This window comes from Carassius auratus, chromosome 35, assembly GCF_003368295.1.
Source record: "Carassius auratus strain Wakin chromosome 35, ASM336829v1, whole genome shotgun sequence".
Classification (NCBI taxonomy): Eukaryota; Metazoa; Chordata; class Actinopteri; order Cypriniformes; family Cyprinidae; genus Carassius; species Carassius auratus.
Window position 1 is genome coordinate 19,455,131 of NC_039277.1, and position 13,906 is coordinate 19,469,036.

The 13,906-nt window shown below is 42.3% G+C and overlaps 2 protein-coding genes and 2 long non-coding RNA genes across 5 annotated transcripts in view; 1 reads left to right on the forward strand and 3 right to left on the reverse strand.

Annotated features, from left to right (window-relative positions):
- Positions 1-796: 796 nt before the first annotated feature.
- Positions 797-12,669, forward strand: sim2 (SIM bHLH transcription factor 2). The gene is made up of 11 exons (XM_026220577.1): positions 797-1,607; positions 3,087-3,169; positions 3,301-3,390; positions 5,521-5,629; positions 6,141-6,220; positions 6,859-7,058; positions 8,006-8,112; positions 8,374-8,521; positions 8,753-8,918; positions 9,005-9,230; positions 10,065-12,669. The coding sequence occupies exons 1-11, from the start codon at positions 1,433-1,435 to the stop codon at positions 10,484-10,486; spliced, it is 1,806 nt and encodes a 601-aa protein (XP_026076362.1). The 5' UTR covers positions 797-1,432; the 3' UTR covers positions 10,487-12,669.
- LOC113054779 (uncharacterized) lies at positions 3,431-6,989 on the reverse strand. The gene is made up of 3 exons (XR_003277431.1): positions 6,880-6,989; positions 5,532-5,622; positions 3,431-3,925 (listed from the first exon to the last, which is right to left on the reverse strand). It is a non-coding gene; the product is annotated as an uncharacterized LOC113054779 (long non-coding RNA).
- Positions 6,981-9,067, reverse strand: LOC113054778 (uncharacterized). 2 transcript variants are annotated; one of them, XR_003277429.1, is made up of 4 exons: positions 8,941-9,067; positions 8,703-8,861; positions 8,409-8,569; positions 6,981-7,110 (listed from the first exon to the last, which is right to left on the reverse strand). It is a non-coding gene; the product is annotated as an uncharacterized LOC113054778 (long non-coding RNA). The 2 variants fall into 2 exon arrangements; XR_003277430.1 differs by lacking the exon at positions 6,981-7,110 and adding an exon at positions 8,160-8,259.
- The window catches only part of LOC113054777 (biotin--protein ligase), a 6,196-nt gene continuing 4,831 nt past the window's right edge, over positions 12,542-13,906 (reverse strand). The window contains exon 5 of the mRNA XM_026220579.1: positions 12,542-13,360. Coding sequence (XP_026076364.1) covers positions 13,192-13,360 — 169 coding nt within the window. The 3' untranslated portion in view covers positions 12,542-13,191. The remainder of the gene's footprint in view (positions 13,361-13,906) is intronic.

The window sequence follows — 13,906 nt, forward strand, 5'->3', positions numbered from 1 at the left end:
TGTTTCATGTTTTTGGAATATATTTCAATATTGATTTTGAGTAGTTCAGTGTTGAACATGTGGATCTCTGAGTTCAGCTGCAGCTGTGTCTGAGTGACAGAATAATTCATCTCATTTGAAACATGCTTTCATTTTAAAAAAGCAATGATAGATGATCTACAGTTTAGCTGTTGTGCTTCACAGTGTGAAGAGTTTTAAAAAGCGGCATATATTGAGAAATGGGTTACAGCGACTGTAAAAAAAACTGTAAATAAGACCCAATATCTGAACTGAAAAGTGTGATGGTCAAAATGAAATGATATTACAGGATTATTTCAAGTCATATTCTGACTTCAGAATCACAAAGATTATGGATACACAAATGTGCAAAAACATCTGTACTTTCTACGTAATGGTTTGTGATACCCAAATTATTTTGTAATTGTGAAACTGTGAAAATAGACAAATGTTTTCAGTTCCTTCATGTGACCGGCTTTAAATTACGTTCATCCAAAATGACCGCTCGCGCGCTTAGTGACCGCTGACCACCGAGAAACATCGGCTCTGTCCGGACCAATGGAATAAACTCTCCCGAAGACGCGGGAACGGCAAGCTGCATCTTTAAAAGTCAATTAACCTGAATTTAATATAGAAAACTAATTTAGTAAGACAGCCAATAATTCAAACTAAATATTGCTTTTTATCCCTTTGACATCATTCATCACCATCACCACAAGAGAGTGACGTAAGAGAGTCATTTTCTCCCTCCTTCTCTCTCTCTCTCTCTCTCTCTCTCTCTCTCTCTCTCTCTGGTTAATCGAATGGACGGATTTCTTCGGACTCTGAGAGGAAAAGGCTATTCAAGGGACCAGAAAAAGGAACATGAAAGATTTGGACATGGAGATGAAGACGGACTCATGAAACGGAGGACTGGAGAACACGGACACATCGAGCAGAACAGAGTTCACCGTAAACTGATCTGTAGCCTGCTATTTTTATTTGTATTCTGATCGTCATGGATTTAATAGAAATTAGTCTTATTGTAGGCTATCACTTTTAAACCATTCAAATTCACACGCGAACTGTGATTCTCGACGAAATGGAGTTGGGTTGCCTTTCTAAAGTGTATATAAAGTCACCAGAATCGAGATCTAATGCGATATGACGGTCTGATCGACTGAAGGACTCTTCTGGAAGACCTGCTGCGCGTGAAGAGTTTCGTCGGGTTTAGAGATTTACAGTCGCTCCGTCGTTTCATGTATTTTAATTCACAATAAAGAGCAGGACTATCGGGGAGGTTAGTAACATAGTAGGCTATTCACTGCAAAATAAACGGAAAATAACTAGGAAAACAGTTCATAAGGCGTAGAAGGTGACGGACTGACCATGATTATAGTGTCCGGTTCTGTCCGAGACTAACGACTGCAGCGTCCGTCTTCTGCATGAGTCCGACATGAAGGAAAAGTCCAAGAATGCTGCGAAGACACGAAGAGAAAAAGAAAATGGAGAATTTTATGAACTGGCCAAACTGCTGCCACTGCCCTCGGCCATCACATCTCAGCTGGACAAAGCGTCCATCATCAGACTGACCACAAGCTACCTGAAGATGAGAGCCGTGTTTCCAGACGGTAAGATGCGATCCGATTTCACACCGATTTACACTAGGCCCATTTATGTAACTTCGCTTATCACGTTGATTTGCAGTTAATTAGATCGTCTCACAATGCCTTTTAATCTTCTTATTTTTATTTTTGAGGTTTTAATAATTAATTTAAAAAAGCAACATTTTCAAGGGAGGACCGTTTTTTAATTCAACGAATGTTTAAGCGTTTGAAAGAAAAAAACAAACAAACCAAAAATATATACTTGGTAAAGGTAATTAATTTAAGAGCTCGAAGTCCAAAAGTTTATTAAAAATAATGAAAAATTAAGATCTGATTTCGTTTTGATCAGATGTGCTCTGCGTGCCGAAATAAACCCGATTGCGATTTGCACTGATAAAGCAGTTAATGGCTTTAGATCTTCACATTTCATAGCATTTATCAGTTTCCTGAAAATAATTATTGCTTCTGTTTTTTTTCCTCTTGTGTTTGTAATTGAATCTTTATCAGCTCATTTTAAAATCATCGCAGATTTCATTTCTATGTTTCCGTCGCTGTCAAACACTTTCGCTCGGAGTAAATATCTGCAGATTTTAGGCCTATTTGTTTACTTATTTATTTTTATTTATTTACTTCGGGTCAAAATCTTTATTTATTATGCGTCATAATAGATCTCAAAATATGCTCACAAATGGTAGAAAAAACAAAATCTCTCTCATCAGATTACATTGTTAATATAGAGTCTATCAATTTAGCACGAATAAATGTTTATTTTTTTGCCTATAAATAACGCAAAATTCAAATTAAATTAATTACTTAATTTCCTTTTTCGGCTACAGGATTAGTTCAAGATTATCAATATTAAATTATGCTATTTAATGTGCTGTTGTAAAGAGTCGATTATTACACATATTTTAAGTTTTTCTCTGAGGGACTTATAGTATAATATAATATTAATATAATATATGATACGTAATAAAACGCGGTTGTTTGTCAATGATTTTAGTATAGACTACAGGATTTAGTTTTGCCTTTAAAAATATTTCTGGAAAATAAATATTCTAAGTGACATTTTACCAATAGGCTATGGTATAGGCTTAAATCAACATGTTAGGATGGGCGTTTTAATTGACTATCTAATCACTTTTTTAATATTATATAATTACAATTATTTCATTGTATGTAATTATGATAAATACGCTACGGCTTCAGGATAATATTGTTACTTCTAAATCATTTCCCCCGTATTCTCTGCGTCAGTTAGAGAGATACCTACATTTATATGATTAATGTGCATTAAAATATTTATAACTCCCGTTAAATTAGGTTTAATTCTAATGCAGTCCACTTTGCGAATTCTTTGATAATAATAAATCATTTACAGTATCTCGAGCTTCTCTCACTGTGTGCCGTGTGCTCAGTGTTAAACAGTTTTTATATAGTCTATGGTGTTAAAGCAGGCAGCACTGAGGTGTTGAATGTTGTGGTGTTCTGTGTTTGTGTGAGGGCTCGGAGAGGCCTGGGGTCAGTCATCACGGGTCAGTCCTCTGGACCTCCTGGCCAAAGATCTGGGATCTCACCTGCTGCAGGTGCGAGCCTTTAAAACTACATCATATTTCGACGCTAATATCTTCAAACAAACCTGATGATTGTGCAAATGAATGATACGATCGTCTATTTAATGCACTTATGTTTTTATGTATTCTGGTGTATTTTTCAGACGCTGGACGGGTTTGTGTTTGTCGTCGCGGCTGACGGTAAAATTATGTACATTTCGGAAACAGCTTCTGTACATCTGGGTTTGTCACAGGTGAGAGTTTAACATGAAATCAGGGTCAGTTCGGGGGCTCAGTGATAACACACTTCAACACACACATAACTGAGCCACGAGGAATGGTTTTATCTGGGGAATGTGAAGTGAATTTGTTGAATCTCTGTTGGGATTTCAGACTATGAGATATTCAGAAGTCTATTCTGAGAAAAACACTGAGGTTGTGCTTGTTTAACCTTTAGATTTTGTATCCGAGCATGTAAAGAGACCCTTTGTGACCCTAACCCTATCACCATACAAAATGTGTGTGTGTGCGCGTTTGTTTTAAAGAAAACCATTGTATAATTTGATTAATGTAATGTAAATACAATTAAAACTTGTTTTACAGTTTGAAATCATTTTATTTATAGATATTATGCTGTTACTTTAAATTTAGGATCAGGGATGTAAAATGTAGCTGTGATGGAATGTTTTTCAGCGGCAGTCTCAGAAAGCCCAGTGTTATACGCCTGATCCAAATAAAGCTCATTCACTCTCCCTGATGTCCTTCCAAACCTGGACCAGTTTCTTTCTTCTGTGGAACACAAAATATAATTTGTTAATGTTGGTAACCAAACAACTCTGGTGCCCACATTCTTTACAGAAAAATACAAATACTTCTGTGCTTATTCATTCCTTTGGTAATATTTACTTCATAAAGTCTAGAAACGGCACCACAGTGTTTTTTCAGCATTTAGGCCCTTTGCACTTTATACAAACACTAACTGCTGAGAGACGAAGGCTTCTCCCAGCGTCCTGACAGAAGAGAGCACACGGGATCTCAGCTTCAGCTGTCATTCAACAGCCTTCAGGACAAATGAGACCAAAAGGAATGAGCTGAAACTTCAGCTGAATATCTCAGAGGACTCTATTCACAAGCAGAAATAAACTATAGCGTAATAAACAACATCTATCATGGGAAACGGTATTTCTGCTCTTGCTTTTCCACAACTTCAAAAAAATAAAGAAGGATAACAGCAGAAGATCAAGTCAAACATATGCTGTTTCATGGAAATTAATGGTCAGCATGTTATCCTCAGGGCTTGTTGGTATCAGGGTTGAGGGATTTAATTTGTACCCAAAAAAATGGAAAGAATAGGAGACAAAGAAATCAAACATACTTCAGTTTCTCCTTTATTATCTGTTCAGTTAGCTAATGCAGTCACACATCAAGATAATAAAAACAATGACTGACATTAAATATTTACATCTTACAGTCAGGAGATATTAGTGCCTAACATTTTTAATTAGTTGAGGAGCATTAAAAGAAGAATATGGTGCAGTTGTCGACAGTGACCTTGATGAAGTAAAAGGGCTGTGTGGAGCTCCAGGATGCTCTCTGTGTTGCTCAAGATCTCCACGCGTGAGTTCAGGGGACAACGCTGTGTTTATTGTCTAGTTAAAGACAACGCAAATGATGCTGTTAGTGCAGGAACACCTGTGTGCTGACTACTGAGCATCTGAATGAGCTGGTTACTGTAGGACGAGCAGAATGTGAGCAGAGCGTCTGAGACCGAGCTCAGAGCCGCGTGGACAGGGATCTCATTATGCTGGGACTCTGACAGGACTTTATTGTGCGCAAGTGTGCAGCAGGACTCCAGATTGAAGTGAAGCACATAGTATGGTTAGTAAAGTGCACATTCCTTCACGAATGCGCCACAGCGCTACAAAGACGAGATTATCACACCGCGCCGCAGCTGCGCAGAAACTCATTTGTCGCTGAAGTGCTGTGGAGTGACCTTCCCTGTGTCTGGTGTGCCCTGCTAATTTACACACACAAATGGATCAAAGTCCAGCACAGAATACGCTTTTGTTTTCACATGCAAATCATGTTTTTTACACATTAACTCTTTGCAGCGGGAATCAGACTGTTTCTTTGAGATGGATGCAGATCAATTTCAGACAAACAGGAGCTTAGCTTCACACACACACACACACACACACACACAATAGGCATTTTTGTGAGTTGATGTAATCTTCTTAAATGACAGATTCTCATCTTAATCTCAGCTGTTTTCCCCCCACTTTTCAGCTATTTGACTGATTACTGATCTCTTTAGTCCGCCTGACTGGAAAAAGGCAAAGCAGCATGACTGAATGATGGTTCAGAATGTGATGTGTGTGTTGTAGGTGGAACTGACCGGTAACAGCATCTTTGAGTACATTCATCCATCAGACCACGACGAGATGAGCTCCGTGCTGAGCGCACACCAGCCGCTGCAGCCACACTTCCTGCAGGGTACACACACACACACACACACACACAGTAAAACACAGAGTAAAACACACACACAAATGTTCTCTCTCTCTCTCTCAAACACACACACACACACACACTCACACGTGTTTGTTTTTGTGTAAAGTGTGTTCATCCCATAGGTGTAATGGTTTTTATTCTGTAGAAACTGTATATTCTATGTCCCTTCACCAACCCTACACCTAACCCTAACCCTCACAGGAAACTTTGTGCATTTTTACTTTCTCAAAAAAACTCATTCTGTATGATTTATAAGTGTTTTGAAAAATGGGGACATGGGTTATGTGCTCATAAGTCACCCTCTCCTTGTAATACCTGTGTCATACCCATGACATTACATTCTCTCTCTCTCTCATACACACACACAATTACACACTCTCTCTCTCACACACACACACTCACAGTCTCACACACTCTCTCTCTCTCACACACACACACACACACCCACGAGAATGAGGTTCACATTACTCCCGAGTCTTCTGATGTGTTGTAGAGCTGGAGCGCTCGTTCTTCCTGCGGATGAAGTGTGTTCTGGCGAAGCGGAACGCAGGACTCACGAGCGGCGGTTATAAGGTGAGCTCGTCTCTCTTCAGCTGTGTTTAGCGCTAATAAATCATGAGTGTGTGAGTGTGAGTGAGTAAGAGTGAGCGAGAGAGTGTGAGTGAGTGTGAGTGAGTGTGAGGTGTCAGTGTGTGAATGAGTGTGTGAGTGAGTGTGAGTGTGTGAGTTAGTGAGTGTGAGTGAGTGTGAGAGAGTGTGAGTGAGTGTGAGGTGTCAGTGTGTGAATGAGTGTGTGAGTGAGTGTGTGAGTGTATGAGTGTGAGTGAATGTGAGTGTCAGCGTGTGAGTGAGTGAGTGTAAGTGTGTGTGAGAGTGAGTGAATGTGAGTGTGTGTGTCAGTGTGAGCAAGTGTCAGTGTGTGAGTGAGTGTGAGAGTGTGAGTGTGTGAGTGTGTGAGTGAGTGAGTGTGAGTGAGTATGTGAGTGAGTGTGAGTTTGAGTGTGCGAGTGAGTGAATGAGTGAGTGAGTGTGAGTCAGTGTGAGTGTGAGTGAGAGTGTGAGTGTGTGTGAGTGAGTGTGAGTAAGTGTGAGTGAAGCTCATTCCTTTGACTTTCAGCAGTCTCACACACACTCTCAGCTCCAGCTGCTCTCCAGATGAGGAGGCGGTGGATCTGAAGCTTCCACACACTTTACCCATCTGATGTGTGCAGGTGATCCACTGCAGCGGTTACCTGAAGATCCGTCAGGTGGTGATGGATGTGTCTCTGTACGAGTCGTGCTATCAGATCGTGGGGCTGGTGGCGGTCGGTCAGTCTCTTCCTCCCAGCGGCGTCACCGAGATCAAACTCCACAGCAACATGTTCATGTTCCGCGCCAGTCTGGACCTCAAACTCATCTTCCTGGACAGCAGGTGAGCTTCAGCTCAACCCACATGAGAAGGGGTCTCAGCATGCACAGATTACCTGCAAGACACTGAATATACTAATGTATCCCACAATGCACTGTGCTCCGCTTGACCAGGGTTTCTGCAGGTTTTTTGAAAGCAAATTGAAAGTGTTTTAAGACCAAGAAGTAAAAAAATAAACTGGGGAACACGATTTGTCGTTATGATCTCTTAATGTGACTATTGTATTAGCAATAATTTAAAGTTTGAAAATACAGCTTATGATAGATCTCCATTTCTCTTTAATTAAAAATACCCTAAAGCTTCAGATTAACCACTAGAGAAATAACTTACTGCACTTCTGCTCACACTTTAAACAAGTATTTCTTTCTTGCTTTCCAGTGAAAAGATTTTAAAATCAGAATCATTTACTGCAGATGAGAAATTACTAAGTCTTCTTTAAGATAAAATAAAACAAAAAACTAAAAAGATAAAACTAAAGTAAATACCTGTCAGTGAGCTCAGAAAAAATCTAAAAAAGTTGTATTCGTCAATTGAAGATATTAGCTCTTGTTTTAATCATAAACTCACTTCATTTTGTTCAGTTTCTCAGAAAACATGACTTCTCATCTTCAGTAAATGATTCTTGATTTAAGGATGTTTAGATATTTGTGCTGGAAAACTGAGGAAGAGATTCATTTTCAGCAGTTCAGGCAACATTTAATACCATAACTTTATCTCTGATTTTAATTCTGTGAATAAAGATTTTTTTAAGACACGCAGAACCCTGACGATCTTCCATTTCCACACTGACTTGTACTTTCAGTCCTGAATGAACCGGAGAAATATCAGCTGTGATTCTTAACCATTAAACATTTCTAGCCAGTGGTATAAACACAAAAACAGCACAGATCTGCTCAAACTGCCGTTTCTTGAGATCCACAGTGAATGAAAGCACTTTCTTCATGTGTCAGGGTGGCTGAGTTAACGGGTTACGAGCCGCAGGATCTGATTGAGAAGACTCTGTACCATCACGTCCACGTCTGTGACGTCTTCCAGCTGCGATACGCACATCATTCACGTGAGTTGCTGCATGCGCTTCATCAGATACTCTGAAGATCAGACACCTGTCCCAGCTCTGACTGTATTTGACCAGGCAGACAGTAGATGTGCAGTGTTTTGTTAGTACTCCAAGAACATTGAGAACCACTGCTGATTCCTAATGTGTCTGCACAGAGACACACATTAAATCAACTAGAGAACCTGGATTATTCAGTCTGTGTGTGTGTGTGTCTGTGTGTGTGTGTGTGTCTCTATCTCTGTGTCTGTGTGTGTGTGTCAGTGCTGGTGAAGGGGCAGGTCACCACCAAATATTACCGGATGCTTTCCAAACACGGCGGCTGGGTTTGGGTGCAGAGCTGTGCCACCATCGTTCACAACAGCCGCTCTTCTCGGCCGCACTGCATCGTCAGCGTCAACTATGTCCTCACGTGAGTGACCTTTCACCTCCATCAGCACGTCTGTGTGTTTCAGGGTTTCTGCAGGTTAGACGAAGGTACATTTCAGACATTTTGGACTTTATGATTTTAAGACTTTCTGCTCTGATTTAAGTTCTTTAAGACTAATAATTTGTGGAAGAGTAAATTAAGGGTTTTTGAGAGCCGCAGAAACCTGTTCACACAGAAACCTGTTCACATTAATGCCGTCTTGTATCTGTGTAGGGATGTGGAATATAAAGAGATGCAGTTCTCTCAGGACCAGATCAGATCCAGACCGTCTCTCTCCTATAAGTCCTCGATCCTCGCAGCTCCTCAAGACTCACGAAAACAGCTGAAAGCCAAAGCAGCCAAAATCAAAAGCAAAGCCAAAGCATCTCCATATCATCAGGTAAGAGCGCTCGCATGCTCACCCGGGAACCGGCAGACAAGTGTGGCTTCTGACGTCTGTAACATCAGTCAACTTCTGGTTTCTAGACCTCGCTGCATGCTGATAAACCAGAGAGTCCCTCGTGGAAGTCAGGTCCCTGCCTGTCGTCCTGTCGGGAGCAGAGCCCCGGGTCTGAGTCCTACACACACACACAGACCACCGCTCACACCCTGTCCTCGCTGCCGTCACGCAGAGAAGCTCCCTGGAGCTGCGCTGGAGCAAATAAAGCTGCGGCACACCTGCAGACACCTGCATCCTGCAGCACATACTCAGGTACCCACACACACACACACACACACACACACACACACACACACACACACACACACTCACAAGCATGCACACACACACACACACACACACACACACACAAGCGCACACACAGACACAAGCATGCACACACACACACACACACACAGGACCAGAGACACACTTCTATGACTGGGGCATTTTGTGTAAACCACTTCGACTAAAAGTCTTTAAAAGCCAAGCACTTTTTTGCTGCGTGATGACGACGTGTGATTAAACACTAGAGTCAAATTTATTTCCACATTCTAGTTAAGCCATTTTGTTTTATTTTATGTAGAATGTATTAAAGTCAAATTAAAAAGATCTGTTGGAAGTTGTATTTGTAAATAAAACCCATTCTGTTCTCCCAAACATTTAAAGACCTGTTCCTATCAACTTATTCCACACATCATCTTGACTTTGTCTTAGGAAGGTCTTCATAAACTGCAGAACACCTGACTGAGGACAGATAGTATAGACTTATTTTAACAGTTTCTCCATGCAATGATTCAGCTCATTTATAAACATGGATCATGAAAAATGTATTTTTGAATCTTGAATTACTTGTTTTGGTCATAAGTTAAAGGTACTGTTAGTAGTATACAATATAATATTAGTTACTTGTGTTAATCTTCACAAAGACTCACAGCCATAACCAAGATTGACAGACTGACTTCATGTAGCTAAAAATGTAGAGTCAGAGCTGTGCTTGCAACGACAGGGTTGTGGGTTCGACTCCCACTTCGAAACTGATCAAATGTGCACCAAGAAAACATTGGATTACCTGCATTACTAACCGGCGGTGACTCTGTCCATCAGGGTTGGTCAGACCCGGCGGGGCGTTTAAAGAAGAGCCCTGTCAGAACCACAGCAGCAGAGGGCGAGAGGACGAGCGGGTCAGACGGCATCAGGATCTCCAGAGCTTCGGCCAGCAGCACACACAGAGACTCCGGCTGTGTGCGACTAACACAGTGTACGAGGACAGGAACGCCAGACTCTCGGAGCAGAACCACACGCAGGAGAAGAGGCTGCTGGGGGCACAGAGCCCATACGTCTCTCTCAACCTCCACCACGTCTGGGCCAAACACGTCCCACCAGGACCCTACGCTCACAGCCACTTAACGGACGGTTACCGGAGTGAGGAGGTGAACCCGTACCTGTACCGGACCCAGAGCCAGAGCCAGAGCCATCGTGTTCCTCATTACATCAGCACGTCTGTCATCATCAGCAATGAGAGGTGACCCGCTCAGAACTACTCGTTCTACGGCTTATGCAAAACTACAGACCTTCTCTTCTCACACACACACACACACACACACACACAGCAGTGTCCCCCGAAGGAGAGCCAGGAATATCTGTTTCTACACGATGAGCAGCTGAGTCATTCAGCGTCTCCAACATGAACCTTGTATTTGTTGAACATTATTGTTCGCTGAACTCAGATATGCAAGACATTACCATCCACATGTTTTTGTGCCAACATTTACAAATTCTTAATATTTAAATATCAAATTTAGCCATAGCAAAAAAGCGAATGCTTCAGCAGAGGATTTCTGTAAAAATATCAGCACTTAAAGCTACAGTAAATGATTTCTGAGAGACACAAAGCATTTGGACAGAGCACAAAAACACACTCCTAGCCAATCAGCAGTAAGAGGCGTGTCCACTCATACTGGGGGAGGTGCATGGCATGCTAATGACTTTGGGGCGGAGCTATCAGTTTAGGGTTGTTAGTTTTGGTGATTATAAATATCAACAATGTTTCTCAGAAATCACTGTGTGTGTGTTCGGAGACCCAACAGTGTATGATGTCAAAGTACATTGAAAGCGATTCCGGTTCATACACACATATCTGAAGCTATTGCCATAGCGACAACAGCCTTTCACATTACTTTTACAGTGTTCCAAGAACGCCATTGGCTAGGGTCTGTGCTACAGTATTTGCATAGGCGAACTGATTGGCTGATGATTTTTTCAGAATTTTTCAATGCAACGGATCCACAGTTCAGTTCAGCATCACATCAGCCGCTTCAAGCTGAACACAACCACTTGCTTCACCTTTTAATGGAAAAGTGTTTAAATTCTATGTGACCCAACTGGATCACCCCCCCCCACCCCCACAGCTGCCATTGGCCAGTCAGACAGACGGTCCCGCCCCCAGACTCTGTGATTGGTTGAGTCAGAAAGTCAATGTTCTGATCAGTTTCACTACTCAAACTGAACACATCTCACACTTCAGCTTTAAATGAGCAACAATAGAAAGCTGTCTGCATGAGCTGTCTGACACTGATGAACCGCTAAAGATTTCTATGAACGATTTTGGAAAATAACCATTTAAAGGGTGCTGGTCCAGTTTTCTGTTGTTTAACAACCAATCCTAACCAGTCCCTCTCGTGTCCAACATCCTGATATTTAGCTGCTATAATGGGCATAATTACATTGGTCTAACATTGTGCAGCTTGAATATTTATGGTGCAAACCAAGAGTCTAACAGATGCAGCGGGTGTTACTAAAGTGATTTTGAATCTCAATAAACATGAGATGTCACACGTGATTGTGTTGTGTGTGTATTATTCTCACTGTTATTAACACTATTATTAGTGCAGGAACTTTGATCTGAGAAAAGCTCCGAGGCAGGCGACGGTTGGAGATCTAATACTGCTCCTGCAGACGGCTCATACTTTCTTCTGTTTGTTTGTTGATGAAGTCTGCAGCGTTTTATGATTTTGAAGAAGAGCCAGCGAGCTCGGTGTCCGTCTCTGGGGACAGAAGATTGGAGTCTGGTATTAGAGATGATAGATTTGGTTTGACCTTCAGGACCCTGCAGCTGAAATTGTTTAACAGGATATTGTGGATGTGGCGTTTACGGATCTGAGGTGAGCTATTTGCGTAATGATTTCTAAAGGTTGAGCTCGCGTTTACTCAGCGTCATCAGTTTAAATACGCTTTTATGGTTAACTGCGTCCAGCCGAGGACTGGACCATCTGAAGAACCATAGCATAGATTTAATAAGAGCGATCGCTGCCAGTGTGATGAAAGTGAGAATGTGGGAGGCGATGAATGGGTTTGTAATGAGGTGAAAGATCTCAGACCGTTTAGCGACGCTCGGAGGAATATTTTCACCTCATCAAGACGAGCCTGAAGCACGAGGAGCAGAAGACAGAAGAGCTGCTCCTGATGGAGGAACATGACACTGCCAGGACCCCCCCTCCACACACACACACACACACTCACACTCACACACACACACACACACTCACACACAGCCTGAGGGAACAAACACACTGAACGATCAATCAGTCACAATCATTTTATTTCATTTTATACAACTCGGGAATGTCTTCTTTAAAAGGGATCATCTGTATCGGTTTACAAACCACAAATCATTACAAAATATTTAGATACTGATTACCTGACGTGATATGAATATACAAAATCACCTCGAAATTGAGCGTGCAACCAAATGAGAATTACAGAAAAAAGCAGAAGTTTCCCTCGTCAGTGTGCTGAGAATCTGCCTTTACTGTAAAACCAGTCTGTTCTTTAATGGGAAGAATCACAGAAAACCTTTTCCACTTAATGATTTCAAATCAATATTTTGGAGAGTTATAGGAGTATAATTTGATGATCATGTGATCACTCTGATCCATTACACCAAACACTGAACGAGACTTAGAAGAAATACTGCTCATATTAAACCCATAAACGTCCCTGCGTCTGTCTGCATGTAATGACCGCTTTATCCTCCATGAGAGAGTCACTGGTGCAAACAACACACACTTCTCAAGACTCAAATCTCCTGTTCGAATCAGAACGGGTCGCGATCAGGCACTGAAATGAGTTAAAACAAATCAGAAAGAGAAAGACATTTCTGCTAAATGAGTTTGTATTAAATGAAGTTGTCAGTGTAGTTGTTTCCAGCTGTGGAGACGTGTGCTGGAGATCTTCAGCTGGTTTTGGTCACCACCAGGTTCCTCAGCATGTCGAAGGAGTTTCCGTCCGGCTGCACAGACACCACCTGATCTCCTGTCCTCACCTGCAGGAAACCGTTCTCATCCAGACCCACCACCTCAGCCTCGGGACCGTCCTCGCTCCAGAGACGCACACGCGTGCCGCTGAGACACAGACAGGGTCAGCACACACACACGCAGACACACACATGCACACAGACAGACACACACACACACGCGCAGACACACACACACGCAGACACACAGACACAGACAGACACACACGCAGACACAGACACACAAACACACACACGCGCAGACACACACACGCAGACACACGCACACACACATGCACACAGACAGACACACACACACACGCAGACACACACACGCGCAGACACACACACGCAGACACACAAACATACACACGCGCAGACACACACACGCAGACACACGCACACACACACACACGCGCACAGACACACACACGCACACACACACGCGCGCAGACACACACACGCAGACACACAGACACACACACAGACACACAGACAGACAGACACACAGACACACACACACGCGCGCAGACACACACACGCAGACACACAGACACACACACACACACACACACACACACAGACAGACAGACACACACGCACACACACAGACACACACAGACAGACAGACACACACACACACACACACACACAC

Excerpts from the sequence above, each read along its gene's own strand:
- sim2 (XM_026220577.1), top strand. The coding sequence starts at position 1,433 with ATGAAGGAAAAGTCCAAGAATGCTGCGAAGACACGAAGAGAAAAAGAA. Across the intron at positions 8,919-9,004 it reads AAGCATCTCCATATCATCAG|ACCTCGCTGCATGCTGATAA; the intron begins GTAAGAGCGCTC and ends TCTGGTTTCTAG. Across the intron at positions 9,231-10,064 it reads ATCCTGCAGCACATACTCAG|GGTTGGTCAGACCCGGCGGG; the intron begins GTACCCACACAC and ends TCTGTCCATCAG.